The sequence below is a fragment of the Symsagittifera roscoffensis genome, chromosome 3, assembly GCF_963678635.1.
Source record: "Symsagittifera roscoffensis chromosome 3, txSymRosc1.1, whole genome shotgun sequence".
Classification (NCBI taxonomy): domain Eukaryota; kingdom Metazoa; phylum Xenacoelomorpha; order Acoela; family Convolutidae; genus Symsagittifera; species Symsagittifera roscoffensis.
The window spans coordinates 19,896,565-19,915,333 of record NC_087064.1 but is presented as its reverse complement, the minus strand read 5'-3'; the positions used below and the strand labels follow the sequence as shown (position 1 = coordinate 19,915,333).

General features: G+C 39.0%; 2 protein-coding genes across 2 annotated transcripts in view; both read right to left on the bottom strand.

Moving 5' to 3' along the window:
• The window catches only part of LOC134842735 (WD repeat-containing protein 7-like), a 625,416-nt gene that overhangs the window by 524,682 nt on the left and 81,965 nt on the right, over positions 1-18,769 (bottom strand). The window lies entirely within an intron of this gene.
• On the bottom strand, positions 4,317-5,768 carry LOC134841619 (uncharacterized). Its single transcript, XM_063857645.1, has 2 exons — positions 5,448-5,768; positions 4,317-5,090 (listed from the first exon to the last, which is right to left on the bottom strand). The coding sequence occupies exons 1-2, from the start codon at positions 5,766-5,768 to the stop codon at positions 4,317-4,319; spliced, it is 1,095 nt and encodes a 364-aa protein (XP_063713715.1).

Here is an 18,769-nt window from a genome sequence, read left to right as displayed (position 1 = left end):
TAGGCTTATCGAAGTGGATGCCATCCGAGGAGGAATTCTCCAGAAGGGAATCTTCCATCATTCAATCTTCCTTTCATTCATCTCCCTCGCGTTCTGGTGTCTGCCATCATGTTGTAGGGGACGGTGCAGATGGTAAGCACTGCTGGTTCCAGATAAAAACTCAGCTCCTCAAGAATGCAACTCACTTTGTCTTGTAGCCTCATCATCTTTCTTGACTCGCCCCTGGACGCGTCCTTGGTTCCCATCATCAGTGTGACCGTGTTCATTTCCCCCATCTCCAGCATCTCTAGGGACGCCAACACTGGGGCATCCATGCACCCGAGAAACTCAAGACTCCCACTTGCCAATGGGCCCGGATCCTCGTCAATTATCGGACGAGACTGTCCCCTATAATCAAGAGCACTGTGCCTTCGAGTATTCTCGGCTGCATGAATTATTCTGCCCAAGCGGCGTCATCGAAGGCATCCCTTCTCTCTCGTTGCCCTGCCGTCCAATCCTCTCTATTATGTCGTTGATATGCGCCATCAGTTTTCTTCCTTTGGCTCGAGATCACGACACTCCTCACTGGATATTTTCTCCAGGTGGTTAGTTGTTCCTCACGATTTGAGGCCGCCATTAGCATCCGCCATCCGTTTCCCTCCGCAATCAGAATCAACATGGCATATACGAACTGCAGAGCAGGTGGCATGCCTGTGTAGCCTAGTGATGACGGGAACACCACCTTTGTTTTCGATCCCAATCGGGAAGCTACCAGTTCCTGCACCTCAGTCATTGCTGCAAACAGCGTCTAGATTGCCTCCCAGATCTTCTTTGGTGTTGGCTCCTCACTTCTCAAGTGCTCAAGTAGTCCCGCCGCGTGTAGGTGATCTTTCATTCCCGCAAATATCAATGGCTCTGACTCACACGGTGTCTCCGATTTAATTGCCACGATCAGGGCCAGCAATCTTCTATCATTCAACCTTCCTTTCATTCATCTCCCTCGCGTTCTGGTCGGCCATCATATTGTAGGGGACGGTGCAGATGGTAAGCACTGCTGGTTCCAGATAAAATCTCTGCTCCTCAAGAATGCAACTCACCGTGTCTTGTAGCCTCATAATCTTTCTTGACTCGCCCCCTGGACACGTCCTAGCATCAGTGTGACCGTGTTCATTTGCCCCATCTCCAGCATCTCTAGGGACGCCAACACCTGGGGCATCGCTGCACCAGAGAAACTCAAGACTCCTACTGTCCCCTATAATCAAGAGCACTGTGCCTTCGTGTATTCTCGGCTGCATGAAATATTCTGCCCAAGCGGCGTCATCGAAGGCATCCCTTCTCTCTCGTTGTGCTGCCGTCCAATCCTCTCGATTATGTCGGTGATATGCTCCATCAGTGTTCTTCTTGTAACTCGAGATCACGACACTCCTCACTGGAGATTCTCTCCAGGTGGTTGGTTGTTCCTCACGCGCTGCGTTCTCAAGAGCCCTTGCCTGCAACCTCTCCTGCAACTCCTTGATGTCCCCGTTCCAGTCTGACTTCCACTGGACCAGTCGACCTGGACGTCAATCCTGGCAGCGCAATGTCCATTAGTGGTCTGACTCGACTTGCCTCTAGATTCCTCATGGAGGGGACGGGCTCAGGTGGTGTCCATGCCTCCAGGCCTCGTTCATGTGTTCTTGGGTCACTATGTTCAGGTTGAAGCGGCCGCTCGATCTGGGCGCTTAGTCCGCCTCCATTCTTGACTCTGGTCTCGATCTAGTCACTACTGGCCCAGTCGTCGTCCTCTCCTTCTCCTTACCACTTGCGACTGCTTGCTGCCTTCTCTGTAGTCGTTCAATTTCTGACTTTATCTAACCGCATTTTGCCACACCTTCTTGTAGTCTCGGCTCTTGCTTCCGTTCTGGCCTCAGCGGGTCCCGGTCAAGAATCGCCCTGTCTCGTTCAAGTATCGCCTGGTCCCGGTCAAGCTTCTCTTGATCCTTATCCTGATTGGCCGTGTACCGTTCACTTTGGGCCCTTTCTAACTCCCTTTCCGTGCTGCTGATATCTGGGTATGGCTCTTCCGTTTGGTGTGATCGGAACATCGATAGTGGTTTGCTGGTGGATTGGGTCCCTGTCCCTGCTGGTGGTCTGATTGGAAGGGGAAATTCCTCCGCTCCATGCTCCGTAGTGTTACTCAAGCCAGGATTTCTAGCAAGGTCAAATCCTCTCACGCCTCCATCCACGGTCCAGGATAGCCATCTGGTCTGCTCCTGATTCGGGATTCCATCCGAGATGTAACCTACCGTTAACAGGGCTTCAGTCGCTGACTCCCTGCACTCCCCTTGCGCCTCCAGTTGCAGGATGGCATTGAGCATAACCGCGAGCCTCTCATCCACTTGCGTGTAGTCGAGGTCCCTCAAGCGCTTGTATTACTCGTCGAGTGCGGGCTTTCTGAACGCTGCTGGCACAGACTTCCAGAATCGATCTGCCATTGCTGCTTTTCTTTATCTCAAGAGATCTCACGAACCACCAAATCGAGAAGTACATTACCTAGTTAAACTCTAGAAGTACCTTTCCCAGATTAATACTCAAGAAATATCTTTCTCTGGCACCACCAACGAAGAACTGCTTGAAGTTTTCTTCTATCTCTTGATCGACCAACTGTGATTTAGTTGTCATTTCAGTTTTCAAATCAATCTGAAAATAGAATTCAGTTTTAAACCAAGATATTTCCCACTAGTGTCTAACCTAGACCTCCCCCTTTAATACCTTTAAAATATTATCTTAAAAACTCCAGAAAAATGATTCAATTTATACGTTAAAAACATTCAGATTTATCTTATGTTGTAGCACTATCAATCCTTTATAAGATTCAATTGTCATGCCAATCACATTAAAACCCATTTGACTGACTCGTGTTCCCCTTTTACCTAGCTCAAGGCACTTATGTCCCCTAACTCAAGACTCTCACGTCCATCCAAAGGTCAAGCGATACTCAAGTAATACTTCTTGTGTAGGTGTAACATTATTTCCGTTTCCGCAAAGACCACGTGTAGGATAGCGTATAATTCCCTAGGGTTCAATCTGTGCCTGTTCGGATCGTAGACCGGTATTGAAACCTCCCGTATCCCTCTTTCGACCAAGTCCCTCTTTCGAACAAGTCCCTCAACCTTGCTAGTGCCAAAACCACATGGGGTCTATCATGTTTCTCTCACTGACTCTCGTCACCAAAAAGCACAGGTATTTACCGGGAGCTTGTGAAACTGAAGGAGGAAATGCTGCCATTCCCCCAACCCTGGTCTCTGCCTGAGCAGAAACTCCAAGTTCTGGTGTTTTCTTTTGAAGTCGGCTTCCAGTCTAGTATTGAAGCTCATGTCCGCTGTTATGCAGATCGCGCTGGTCTTATCTGACAAGATGAAGTCGCTAACCGTTATCAGGATGTTCTCCAAATACTCATTTGGAATCTCGAACTTAGTCTTGAAACTTTTTCCAATGGTAGGCGCAGCCCCCTACTGATCCAGCTCCAGACCGTTGGTCTCTCTCACTTCCCTAAGCTTCTTTATCATGAAATTTTTGGTGTGGGTAAGTCCTACCCCCACTCCCCGGACAAATTTATTTATCGATGTCCCCACCGATGGTACGTGGCTCAAGTTATCCGGTGGTATTTCCAGTGGCCGGTCAGTAGCTGTCCAACCGAACAACGGGTTCTCTGTTTTCACATGTTTCTTCGCAGATACGTCGACTTGCTGGATGCTTTGCGCCTCCTTCTAGTCAGCCCCAATGTTACGCATCCTCAGGTTCGTGTTTTCCCTTCTTTCAAGCTCGCTTTGCTCTAGGTCCATTTCTCTTTCTGGCATGGTGTATTCTCGTTGCACGGAGTGCTCACTGTCGTTTATGATCTGCCATTCATCATTGGCTGCCAGCTCACCCACATTCACCAACTCTTTTCCTATCTCTTCAGCCTGTATCTTGTCGATGAAGAAGTCATCACCATACCTGTTGTATCTCATGCCTGTCTTCCTACGCCCACCTTTTCTGGTTTCTTTCGTCATTTGTAGATCTGGTTCCGTCCAATTTGGTACCTCGTTTTGCTCTGGATCATTCCAATTTTCCTCAGCGAACGACCCTTTGTCCGAATATACCTCTATTTTTTCGTTGTCATCCATGCTCACGTTCTCGTTGCCATCATTCTTCTCTTTGGTGCTTTTCTCATTCACCTCACATGCTGGTTCTACCAGTAGATACTCGAGTCCTTCCATGTTCTGTGGTACGCACCAGTCTTCCGGTGATGGGACGTGAGGTTTCAGATTTTTCTAGCGCGCCGCACGCCCTGTACTCAAGCGATAGAACCGACCCTAATGGTGCACTTCCGTTATCATAAATGGGCCTCTCCATTTCTTCAATAGCTTTTTTGTCCCTTTCGGAGGTATGATGTTCTGGAAGCATTTTTTGTCGTACTTTTTACGCTGTCTCCTCTGTGTCTGTGCTGTGTTCCTTCTGCACAGCTCGTTCAATTCCTGTTGTCTCCTGACTGCTTCCTTCAAATATGCCTGAGGCGACGTCTTTTTTCCCTCATATTCCGGATTGAAGAAGGTCAGGGGCACCACTCTCTCTCTACCTGTTAACATCATGAAAGGACTGATCCCCGTTGTCGAGTGTTGCGTGCTATTATACGCCCCTACAACCTGCGGCAGATATTTGTCCCACTCGGTCATATATTTTGAGCAAAACACCCTGAGCATAATCACTAATGTTCTGTTCTGTCTCTCCACTAATCTATTCGTTTGTGGATGGTAGCTCGTTGAATGAGCCTGTGCAATGTGGAATCTTCTCATTAGTTCTTTTGTCTGGTCCCCCACAAAGGCCTTCCCATTGACCGATTGGAATGTCATCGGACAACCATATCGTGATATCCAGTGCGTTATCAAGTGATCACAAGTTTCTTCCGCCGAGGCCGTTTGACATGGTGCCGCTTCTGCAAATTTCGTAAAATGATCTAAAATTTCCAGTATCTGGTTATATCCCGAGTCTGTCATGCAGATCTTCTGATGGTCTATCTGCACGACCTCGTTAAGTTTCGAGCTTTCCACAGACCTAAGAGGGAATTTAATCTTCCTAGGATCCTTCACCTGCAAGCAGGACAGACATGCGTTCACCCATCTTTCACAAGCCTTCCTCAACCTTGGCCAAGCAAACCGTAGTAGTATTCTTTGTTGCACCTTGTCTATCCCCTGATGTCCCATTTGGTCATGCGATCTGAACAACACTTCCGTTTGGTATAGCTGAGGTAGTATGATGAGGTTACGCATGTGTAGAGTTTTTTTCTCCGTCTTTTCTCCTACAGGCTACCACGCCATCAGCTGTGTGATAGATTAAATCCTGTGTTGAATGATCAAGTTGTAACCATCCAGCCGCAGTATCCATCTCCTGATGTAACTCTGGTCCATTGAGTACGTTTTCAACCAACTGAGTGCTCTGTTGTCGACCCGTAGCTTGAATGATTCGCTACCCATGTATGCCCTGTATTTTTCCACAAAAGTGACGACCGCAAACATCTCCGCTTTGTGTGCCCCGTACTTCATTTCCGTATCGCTCAAGACTTTGCTCCCGCAGGCAATTGGTTTCCACTCTTGTTCTTGATGGAGTATACCAGAGATCGCTGCTACCGATGCATCGCTATCCAGCTCGTACATTCCTTTTTCTGTCGGCATGCCTAGCACATGTGCTTCACACAGTTCTTTCTTTATTCTTTGATATGACACTTCTGCCGCGTTATTCCACGTGAATTTCTCGCCCTTGTACCTCATTGTCCGCATAGCCCTTGATGAACTCCCTCTAGTAATTCGCAAAACCCAAGAAGCTCAGCAACTGGTGTTTCCGTTTTTTTTTTGCAATTTCCAAGTCACTACTGCCTCTACCGCGTCCGGGTCTGGTCTAATGCCATGTTTATCTACCATTCTCCACAGGTATTTAATCGAGTCCTTAACAATCTCACACTTCGATGGCTTGCATTTCAGTCCTGCTCTCTTCATGCAAGCGAACACCTCGTTTAGTCATTCAATGTGGTCCTCCAGGGTACGGGTTGCAATCATCACGTCATCTACATAGCACAATACTAAATTGCCGTTTTTCTTCGTTTCTTCGTTGTGCCATCAGTCGTTGGAAGGTTGCTTTCGCCTTGCAAACGCCAAAGGGCGTCCTTTTCCATTGAAACATTCCCACCTCGCATGCAAAGCCCGTCTTGTCCCTGTCCTGTTTCCACCTAGTTTTGAAAGACTCTCATCTATCCTAGGTTTGGGATAGGCATCCTTCACCGTGACGGAGTTCAGATATCGAAAGTCAAAACAAAACCTAATTGGTCTACTTTCTTTATAGCCCTCACTAGTCCACAAGCCCACGGTGATTTGAATGGTTCTATCATGTCGTACTCTAGTTGGGTCTATATCTCTTTTCTACATGCATCCGATTTGTTGGGGGTCATACGCCTCGCCCCCTCCCTGTGTGGTACCGCCGACTCCTCTAGTTCTATTTCATGTTCAACAAAATTACAGCATCCGATGTCTGCTTTATGTCTCAAAAAAACATCCGGATTCTATCTAGAACATCCTTGGTGGCTTTGAGCTGTTCGTCTGTTACTTTTCCCTTTAAGAGTTAAATTTCTGGTAAAACTGGTTTATCCATTTCCAATTCCTCTAGTGTGGGTCTTTCTAGAAAATTCGAATAGCTCGAAAGTCCATCGTCCGTCTCTGACTTAAGCGACTTCAGAAGACCTGATGATAATTTTATTTTCTTCAATCTTCTCAAGATACAAATCTTATCCTTATGATTTGGGCAACCATGAACTTCATTTTCTTTCACATTTTCAGTCATTTCATTCCTAGTTTTCACGGGCAGTGCGTACCCCAGCTTCCTCCCCCTCTGGATTGAGATTATTGAACATTGAGATTTTTATATCAAGAGTATTGAACAAGACACTGACGCAGAGGCCACTCTTGGTTATCGAAAAGGATCTTCCTAAAATAGCAGCACTTTCACTTTTTGGGTTCGGTACTATACATACTTGTTTATTGTCACTTAGTTAATTATAATTTTTCATCCAAATCTCACTAGTGCCGCCTCGTTCGCTGTCAGCCTTACCCTCCTACTCAAGAAAACTGGAGCCTTAATTTCATTCGGCATTATCAAATATACCGGTTTAATTACGTACTTCCTTTTTTTTATTCCGGAACATCGCATTGTTAAGATCAATTGTTACATCAAAATTCCTGATGAAACCTCTGCCTAAAATGAATCATCTAGATTCTCCACCACCAGAAAGCTCATCCACTAATTGCGTTCCCCCAGATTTAGGGCTTTTATTGGTGTCCTGTCTAGAACCCGAAGCGCCCCCTTGTTTGCTGCTGACAGTTTTTTTCTTAAGTCAATCAAGTCGTCTTTGTCGAATCCCATTTTTCTCTCTACACTCATTCCATTACACTCAAGACGTCTCCTGTGTCCAACAACCCACACAGTTACGTAATCTTCCCGCTTATGTCCAAAACATGTGCAGATACGTCCGCTTCCGTTCCCAGATGCATGGCACCTTCTTCCAGCATAGCACAGTGCCCAATGGATCTCACTTTTAGTTCTTCTCTGCCAACATAGATTTGCCCGGCCAGATCTTCGTCACATGTTATCATTGTCTTTGTAAAGATGTTTATTCCATCTATGTTCAACATGACCTCATGCGGACCATGTAACCAATTTTTTTTTCTAATAGAGAGACTGAGATTGAATATTCAGTTTATCCAATTAAAATCCGTGAAACTCCAGTGCGACTATATGAGACAGCTCGTACAGCGACTAAACTTGGGAGTCCGGGTAAGATATCTATTGTTTCCTAGTTGCCTGTCAAATTGTCACAAAAGTAAGCAAGTGGTTTCATGAAAAATAATAAACAGTCGTTTTGTCAAATTTACTTGAATTCGTCCAAACTGTACAAAAAAACTGATGAATCCAGTCATGCGTTTTCCCCACTATTCGAGTAGTTTCGATGAAATCCCACAGGCACGTATCCGGTCTATTTTGGATACAGAACGCTGAAGAACTGGCTTATCTTCATCATATCATTTGGCAAACAATTCTAATTAAATTTTGAACAGTTGTTGGCCAAAAACGTAAGGCGAACAGCCTTTGCGAGAGCGGGCCGGTTAAGTACTCGCTTAAAAACGAAAAAAAGAGGTGCAACACGCGCGGACCTCAGTTTGGGCCAGGACTAGGATTGATTGCTCCGAGACAGTGTGGTGACTACAAAATGACTTTTTCCGCCGCCTCTCTTCTCTGCATTATTTTATTCGAGTATCGAATGAGTATAAGAAGGGCGGCTACAATTTTGAGAGTCATCGGCAGCATGTTTTGAATTATATTCTTTCACAGAAAAATCTTCGTGGATAATCGGTTTGAAACTAGAACTGCTCGAGCTTTTTAGTTAGTGGTTGCTACTATTCTATTCTTACCATTGTGATAAACCATAACGATTTTTCTAATGCCTTGCACGTATTCCCAATTTGATTTTGATATCAATCTTTTTCTCTATTGATTTGTTTTTACACAGTTTTAATAAAATCATGAAAGCGCCGTTTGAAGCCAATTCGGAGGAAATGTCTGAACCAGAAAGTCAAAAAGACCTGTTGTAAACAACACAATCATCAATTTCTTACAAGACCTGGACATAAAAAAAACTGTTGGAAGCTGGACTTTTGGAAATCAGAGTTTTTTCTACATAACTTTAGAAGTAATTTTGTTTTTTCGCTGATGGAAGCCAATTTCATGACAAGCCGGTTTTTTTTTGTTTTTTACATTTTTTGTTCTTTCACTAGACAATTGTGTACAGATTTGTTGGTAGAAACCAAAATGTAGGAAAGATCACAAACTATATTCGAGCACTTAACGGTTTTTACGGCTTTCCTGTTAAGGGTGCGCCTTTCGATTCACTAGCTGCCGCACAGTTGATCCTTGCCCGTTAAGGTTACCCTCTGTGCCTTCATTGAATTGACACGGTGCCTTTATAGAACTGCCCGCTGAATCAGATGGACAGATACTAGAGTCCGCCCGCGCCGTAATCTGAAATTGCTCAAAATTGAATTTTGTTAACCATCCTTTTTTCGGTACAAAATAAGAGTCCTTGCACTTAAAAGAGGAATTTTTTTCACAGCCATGTTCAAAACGCGTTTCATGGTATTTGTCGATTTGTCTAGTGTCTCTCTCATTTGGAGAAGTTTTTTTTTTAAAAAAGCCATACACTAATTGGAACCAATTCAAGCAGGTTGATTTCTCCCTCAATCCACTTTTCAAATTGTCAAAGTTTTCTGATATGCAGAGCAAGAGCAGACTTCAGCAATTTCAGTTTTTTTACTTGTTTGATTAATGCAGAATGGTAATTTTTGAGCCACAATTTGAGTAAAATTATGGCAAAAAAACGTCCCGTGCTGGAAGGTTGATTTCTGGTGTTTACGACGAACCATTGAATGAAATTTTATCCTAATCACAGCCAATATTGGCAAGACAGTTCCAGATGATTGGTTTGCTCATACAACCTACTCATGGATATTTTAAAATATTTCGAGGGAAACATAAGTGTACCAGCTCTTTATATCAAGAAACTATACCCTTATCTTCAAAACATCTCTAGCCATTTGACTGTTCGTTTCTAATTCTTTTTAAAATGTTTTTCAAAAGTTTTGTTCAGATAGTCATACGAGCTATCACTTTTTTGTCATTTAGCTGATCCCTTCAGCTTTGCCGAATGCCCTATTCTCTCATCGTGGATAATAACATAGTATACTGCGACTTACTAACCACTTGAATTTTTGCTTGTATCGATTTCGTTTCTATTTTTTGGATCGTTATGATTCTTCAGACTTTTTGCTCACTATTTTTTTCTGACCTAAATAAGTCTTTTCGCAAACTTTTCTTATGCCTCCTTTTTGATCTCACAAAAACGACACCTCATCGCACGGCAAATCCAACAGGTTTTTTTTTCAAATACGTTCTGACCCTTTTGATTTCTTTGTTAGAGGGTTGCCATCTGTTTGACAATTTAAGCATAATTATTTCCAGTTGCTTTAACCCGCATATTTTTTCCCAGTGTGTTCTTTTAAACTTGTTTCGATGTTCACTGAAACTGTCTTGTACCGGATGTTTTCGTCCAAACTATAACCATCCATTCGCTAACTGCGGCAAAGTCCGTTTTTCCACGTTTTTGACTCACGTTAGGCTAGAAATTTTAATGGTAGTTCCTCTCTCTCTTCAAATTTTCATAAGTTCGTTCTTGTTTCGGCTCATCAGCTTTTGATGCTCTTGCTTAAAAGTTGAGATAGATATTTACTGATGCCACCATTTTTCAGGAAAAGCCCTTCTTTCTACCTCCATTGCTTTAGCTAGGTTACGTGATGCCTTACTACGATCCTCAATTGCCTGCAGTAAATCGGATCTCAAGAGTTTTGATTAAAAAAACTGTAAATCTTTTGATTCAAAAAAGCTGGTCTTTATCCAAATTCCAATAACACCAACAAAACCTTTTACTCATTAGTCGTTCATCTTTACCTAAAGTTCCATAGCTAATGCATCCGCTCTACGCGTCTCTGGACTGCAATGCTCATGCCGTGGCTTTGCACTTTGTACCCCTAAGAAAATGTCTCTCCGAAAAACTCGATGAGCTTACAAAACACGTAGTTACCTGAGTTTAACCTCGCTGAATATTTGCGGCTAGAGCTACTCTCTAAGGACGGTGTGGATCTGTCTCTGCTTGTTGTAATAAGATTACTCCTTTTCCAAACGACAATTAACCCTACTTCCCGTATATCCTCAAATAATCGGGAAGGCCGATGGTCATAACTTTTCCTCATTCGTTTTTCTAATCATAGCCTTTACCTGTCTATAAACTTTCGTTCTCCTGCAACTGTTCCTTTTTTTGCTCCAAGTATTTTCAACTGAAAGCTGTGAACCGTTTGATCTGAAAAAAGAGCAAGCTCAGGTCTCTAAAAACGGAAATAATTACGTGTTAGTTCGTTGTTGAGGAGTATTCTAAGATATCAATGACAAAAATGGCTATTGTTAAATGTATTTAGTGTTTTATATAAATAAGTAACATTTTCAAAACACAATTTACATGGACACAGGTGGAGTAACATCCACTAAATGTACTTTTGTCCACCATTTTCGATTTCTTTCATGCGCAAACGAAAAATAGAGAAATGGAAAAAAGCTTTTTTTTTCTGATAGTCAAAAAATTTCGTACCCCTTATCTATGGCGATATTTCGCAGTTAGTGATTGCATTTGACAGACTTGAAAAAGTTCTTTCGAAGTTTACCTGAGTGTTTTGGTATTTTTTGTATCTTTATGTACATGCTGGAAATCCCAGGTCTTGTTACCTTGAACTATCTTGTAAAGAGTTCTGGATACTAATTACCATTCTAAAATGCTTTCGGAGGTTTCAAATTTTCTCTAATGCTTTGTCCAAATTCATTCATTTTGAGGCGATTCTAACCTTGTTTTTTTCGTCTTCATTTTTACCCTCCAGGAAGGCCGACCTACTGTTTTTCGTCTAATTCTTTTTAAAAAAACGGCAAGTTTGAATGCGATTTAATAGCAGCCTAGAAGACTGTATGAGAAATGCCGATCACAGTTCTTAATATAACATAACAAATCATGAAAAATTGTAGCACTCTTCTCGTTTCGATCCGTACCCTGTTGATTCAAAGATGCTCTGCAAAACCAGACTTTTTCAGCATTTCTTGCGTACTCGGATTTCGATCTGCTCTACACCCTAAGAAGAAACAATTCAAGCAGGCTTTACCTTCAACTCTCTTAGTTCGATAATCCCCCTTGCTGACATCCAGAGCAGTCTTCGTTTTGATTTTTTTTTTAGTAAAATTATTTTGGTACTTCTTTCATTGATGCAAGTCCGTACCTTTTATCCACAATTTGAGAGGAATTTTGACAAAAGAAGCTACTTTTGCTGGTGCGTCTTTTTGTACAAAAGAAAACCGTTGCATTGAAGTTTACCTTGCTCACAGTCAATTTAGTAAGTTTTTCACATAATTGCGGGATAGTTCAATAGGATTGGAACCTGATCTAAACTACATTTTATGATTGGATAAATTAAATGTTTTACCAATGTAAAGTATTTAATATTAACCAATCATGATCCATCTAACTAACAACCCACTTATTTGTAAGTGCTGAAGTTACTTGTAATTTCAGCACCAGAGAGATTTGAATTTAACTTAGAAATTAGTTGGACTCTCCCGAGCACTTCAGCAACCGCAATAAACCAGTATACCCTAGATCTATTGAGCCTAGCAGAGACTAGTTAAACAACCTGAGACTAGATAGTATAAGAGTAAGATTAGGATCGGTATTAGACTAAGAAGTTGCACGAATCTATCCGGCCGAAAATAAGATAGCGTGACGAGCAGACGGTGTACCCTATCCGAAATTACTCTATGAGTTAACCAACTCGGTCCTAACTCATCTGGTGCGACCATAAGTCTCGAACAAGACCTTAATAGATTAGAATTAAACAAAATAGATTAGAAATTAGACAAAAACATTTACAAAATGTTATACGACAATAATTTAATCGAAATGTCTCTACGACTCAATAGATCAGAGCCAATATTCCGAACCATAACAGAACTACCCGGAATTGGAAGAAGACCTCGAACCAGAGACGACATACGACAAAGTAGAAACTTGCCATATAGCTATATGATAGTTAGGCAAAAACCAGAACAAACTTTTATATTTAGAATACTACTGGCAATGAATTTAGATTTTCATTTGCAAACATAAAATCTTGAAGTTAATCTTCAAAATCATTTCAGGCGCTAAACAAAATTATTAATATACAATAACGATTGATAAAAAGATCTAAGATCGTTTTCCTAAAATTCTGCAGTAATATACAAAACATGTTTGAAAAATATTTATTGAAAAATAAAAAATAAAAATTAGTAGCATGACAATAAATGGTTAATAATCATAAATCATCCTGTTGTTCCAGCTCCATCACCTAAAACATAACTGCAATCATAAACTCACTAATATCATCAAAACACTAAATCTTTCCTTTACACACATTTAAAATTTTATTAAAACTTAAATTCACTTAATTTTAAAACCAGATCATCAAGGCTTATCCTTGGATCTTAAATCATTTTCTACTTAATTAAATTTCAAATTTGATCATCAAGGCTTATCCTTGGATGAAACAGAACAACTTTGTTCTCCCCCACCCACTTAATTAGTGTCTAACGACCTCAAACGTCGATTCACTACCCAACCCTTTCTAAAGACCTAAGACTAATAGAAATTTTTAAACAAAACTAATCATTCAAATTAGGATAAACAGTGAAGAACTTCGGTTATTCATCCTTCACTTGACCCCCCCTCTTACCAGACCCAGGATAAATCTTAGACTTAGTAAGTTTAAAATAGTATCTAACGAACTACTCGCGTTCTAATTATACCTGAACCTTGTGGATCGATTTACTATTCTCCAACCCTTGAACACAATCACTACCCCTAAGTATGATTAAGTAAGTTAACACCTTAACTTATACTAGCCACGAGAAAGTAAAGAATCATTCTTCGGAATCGATATACTTTTCTCTCCAACCCTGAACAAACAGACCCAGGTTAAGCTAACCAAAAAATCGTAAGAACTAACAGTTTAGGAAAATAGAAATCATTTAACAACCTTTTGCATCCGTCATTCTAAACCTTATGTCATTTAAAAACCTAGGAAATAAACAAACAATCGTTTTACACAATTGTGAAATAGATAACAAAAAATACGACCTTGTAATCACACCTCATACACAAACAGTTGGATACATTCGAACAAAACGACAAACACTAAAAAGAAAAATAATAACGAAACAAAGACAAATAACACGAAAAAGATTTTCAAAAAATCGAAACGCATTTTCAGAATCAGAAACCAACAGTTTAGACGAACTTTACAAACTAAAAGAATCAATAGATAAAAATTGCCCAATTCACGATCAATTATATTTCTCTGACTCAGAAACAACTTCAAATTCATCACAAAGAGGAAAAAGAAGAATAAAAAAGCAGTACAAACACAAACCAGTACATTTATACAATTGGAATCAACCAATTCGACACATTAATAATTACATATTAACAGTCATCGAACGAAAAAATGAGCTCAACGCACACTCCAGGTGAAGAAAGTCCAGATGATGATGAAATCTTTCCTTTTATAGTAGACGCAGATACTGATAGAGGACAACACATATTTTGTCAAAATTTACTCGTAAATTTATTTGAACCCGGAATTAGTCCATGTAAAACAGAGTTCCCCGATATAAAAATCAAAAGACAAATCATAGACCACTACTTAAAAGATATATGCAACATAACACAACAGTATGGAATCTACTCCATAGAATTCACCTCACCAAACCATAATAATAGAAAATATACAATTCAAACAGACGATCTTGATTTAGAATTTTCAAAAGTTTTTTCAGAATATATAAAAAGCATCCAATATCATAACTCACAAAGAGCAAACTCAATATTCACCAATGAAGTTTTCGCAATAATATATAGTTATATTTCGATATTAGAAAACGAAATCCCAATAACAAATGTCTCACCGACAGAAACATCTAAACATTTAAGAGTACGACATGAAATCACACTACTCTCTAGTTATTTAAACATCATTAAAGAAAACTTCACGAAAGACGACGTTTCACAACATACAAAACACGATCTACAAAAAATTTTGGCATGGTTCATAATAGATTATTTCACACACAATATTGATTTAATTGCACAAGCAAAAAAAAATTTTAGACCCCAAAACTCGAACGATGATACCGCTATCACAGAACAATCAGATTATGTTTGGGACCCCGAATGGTCTCATCCCGCATTTATAAGCTTCCCACAATCAATCTCAAGTCAAGCAATAAGTACGATATCTTACATAAGAGATTATGTAAAAGTAATACCATTAACCATTGATGCAACACCATTAAACTATAATACATTTTTGCCCGATACACAAAATAATAGTTTAAACTCTACAGTTATACACAATGAAAACCTCAATGGAACTAGGAATCTTACTCAACAAGATATCCAGACACCATCACACTTCATAAATGAAGAAATTGTACACACAACAACTACACAACAAAGTATTTCACCAATACGCCCAAATTTAACAACACCAAGAAATACAAATCCTTCACAAACACAGGTAACCTTACAATCAACCGTTAAACCTTCGGTTGCCCCTAAATATTCACATATGGATTACCAAACATACAGACCCATGACAATACCATCAAAAACACGCAAAACATTCACTAGAAACAACTTTACAGACCATAATTATAATTATACACATCCATCAAAAACATATAACCAACCACAAAGAAATTTTAACCAATATACAAGATCTCGAAATTGGGATAACCCAATGACCCAACCTAATTCAATAAATTTCCAAACAAATCCTCCACAGGATCACAGTGAAAATTACCCATTTTTTCAACAAAATAAAAATAAAAAACAGACATCTTATCAAATGGATTATTTATCCTCAGATGATGATTTCTTACAACCAGATATATTTGCACCAAATACTCAAGAATATCGTAGACAAGGAATACAGAGAACACGTACAAATCATAGAAATTTTTCTCCACAACCAATAGATGCACAACATCAACAACCAATTCAACAACAAAATCTAATTAATACACAATCTTTTCAACCAATTCAACAACAAAATCCAATGACTGCACACTCGTATCAAGCATCACAAATGCAAAATGAAATACCACTCCCATATTATCTCCAACAACATGAAATAACAAGAAACCAACTTTCGAATTTTTCTCAAATGCCAAATGCAGCAGAATCATTACAAATGACAATGAATCCATACCTTATGGGTGGATCATCAATAACATCAAACAAACCTTTAATGGTTTTCACAGGAACAGACCCTGAATACTCTGTAGAAGATTATTTAAATGCAGTAACAGCAAACCTGATTTTAAATATTGGACCTGAACCAATTAATACGCCACTACATCAAAACTGGATACATCGACGCACAGCGTTAATACAAACAACCTTAGATGGCGCAGCCCAAAAATGGTTTTCAGTACTACCTCTAGAAATAAAATCAAACTGGAAAAGGTTTACACAGGAATTTTCAAAAATGTTTGACTCCGAAAGAAACAAACAACAACAAAGAGTTTTATGTAATGAAATTCGCAGATTACCAAACGAAACCATCAAGCAAATAGCAGTACGAATCGAAACACTAGTTCGAAAAGCATATTCATTAAATACACATGACTATAAAAACACAAAGATGACAGAAATCTTAATGATGACCTTAACACCACAATTAAGGAAAATAGCAATAAAAAAGAGAGCATCCCATCCTTCTTCAATTCGAGAACCCGATTTAGATTTTCGAAAACTAGTAGACAAATTAGAACAAGCAGAAATCACGATGAAACTAGAAGAAACGGAAAATCTGAAACTACAGTACGTTAACAGAATTGAAACGACTCCCACTAATATTAATAATATACAGGAATCAGAGACAGACCTCGTTGAAAAAATCACTGAAATACTCAATATTTATGAAAAGAACCCAAACTTCAAAGGCAAACCATCTTTCAAAAAATGGTGTAATTATTGCCGACGATACGGACATAGTATTTCCGAATGTAGACAAAAACAGCAAGACAATCAAAATAAACCTCAAAAATATAAAGAACCAAATAAATCATTCTATCAATACATGAAAAAAGATCAAAATCTACCGAACAAAACAGTCCACAGCAACAACAGTTCAGGAAAACCACTCCCGAACAATACAAATTATACAAGAAATCAATCACCATATAACTCAAGTTATAGAGGAAGATCACCAGAACGAAGAAACACGAACAATTCATCACAAAATCACTACAATAGACCAAATAGTCGAAATAACTACTCCAGATCAAATTCAAATACACAACGATTTGTTTCTAGATCTAATTCCCAATCAAGAAATAACTACTATCCAAACAACCAATCACGAAATTCATCATACAATAGGAATAGAAACTACTCCTATAATCGAAATAGAAGTTATTCAAACAACCGAAACCAGAATTACCCGAACAGTCAATCAAGGAATAACTCATATAATAGATCGAACTATAACAGACCAAACAATAATTACCAAAACAGATCGCGAAATAATTCACAAAATCGACACTCAAGTTATAATAATCGTTATAGAAATTATTCCCAATCACCACACCGGAATAATAATAACTATAATAATTCTAATAATCGCCACAGAAGTAGTACACCTAAACATCAAAGACAAATCAATCAAGTACAGTCTAACCCAGAAACAACATCAGACCCTCCAGGTATTGATGACACAGTAACTGATACGTTAAAACTCAATCAAATAAACTGTACATCATCAGATTCAGAAAGTGATACTGAAAACACTCTTTCTATCAATATGATAAAAGTCGAAAATGACTATGAATCTGTCATATATGAACAACCCTTTTCATCACACATATATGAAAATCAATCAGAATTTCTTCAAAATTATTACACTACACCCATAAATTCCACACCAACGACGCAAGAAACAAATGAGATTAACACTACAGATCAAACCAATAAAAATACCAAAACAAAATGCTTGAATACAAACCATATTTATCAAAATATACAAAAAGAACAACCCAAAGAAAAAATTTGGACAATACCATTTCTCTTAGAAAGCCCAAGAAATAAAGAATTTCAACCACCAGACCTTGAAATAGATTTTTTAATTGATTCAGGAGCAGAATCAAACATAATAAACATCCCCACATGGAATGAAATAAAAACCTTACACCCAAAGCTAACACCTCTTGAAACCTCCAGCAAACTAGCAACAGCACAAGGATCAACATTGATAAACTACGGAAAAATCCAATTATTTCTCCTCCCCACCAGAACAATGGAACAAAGCAAAATTTTAAATAAGCCATTTAAACAAATATTCCATATCACTGACATTAAATATAATATCATTGGAATACCATTTATTTCGAAGTATATACCAACAATTAACATACTAAATAGTAAAATATTAATCAAAGATAAATATACAAAAACAAAAGAAACATCCTTAACATTTTTTCAAAGATTAAATCAACAACCACCATTCTTTTCAAAATTCTACCCGATATTTAACCAACAAAGAAAACACTTGAAACCACTATCAGGAAATATCTATAATTTTTCAATCAAACAAGTTCACCAATATGATAAAGAACAAAACAAACAAAAATTTTATATGTCAGAATTTGAATTCAAACCTATTCACAAATTTTTCAAAATCACAATATCATCCATAAAATATTTGAAAAATTCGAATTCAGATATCATTTCCTTACATGTCTATAACAACACACCTTACCAAGTAACATTACCTTTAGGACTTTTAGGATATTGTGAAACCAACGCTACAATATCACCAATACACGAAAAAGCCTATCGCGTAAATAATATACTCCAATTATTAGATATTTGTCAATCCACAATTCTTAATGAAGAATTATCCATAAATAATATTATAAGTAATGAAAACAGAAATACAGATTATTTCACAAAAACCCCATATTTCAAACCTACATTCAACATAAATAACTATACAGAGAATCAACAGAAATTTTTAACTATGTTTAACTTCCAACATTCACA

What these genes read in the sequence shown, in the direction of transcription:
- LOC134841619 (XM_063857645.1), bottom strand. Translation starts at nt 5,768, where the DNA reads ATGAGGTACAAGGGCGAGAAATTCACGTGGAATAACGCGGCAGAAGTG. An exon ending in GCGAATCATTCAAGCTACGG is followed by an intron (nt 5,091 to 5,447) that starts GTCGACAACAGA and finishes TCCTGCTTGCAG; the next exon opens with GTGAAGGATCCTAGGAAGAT.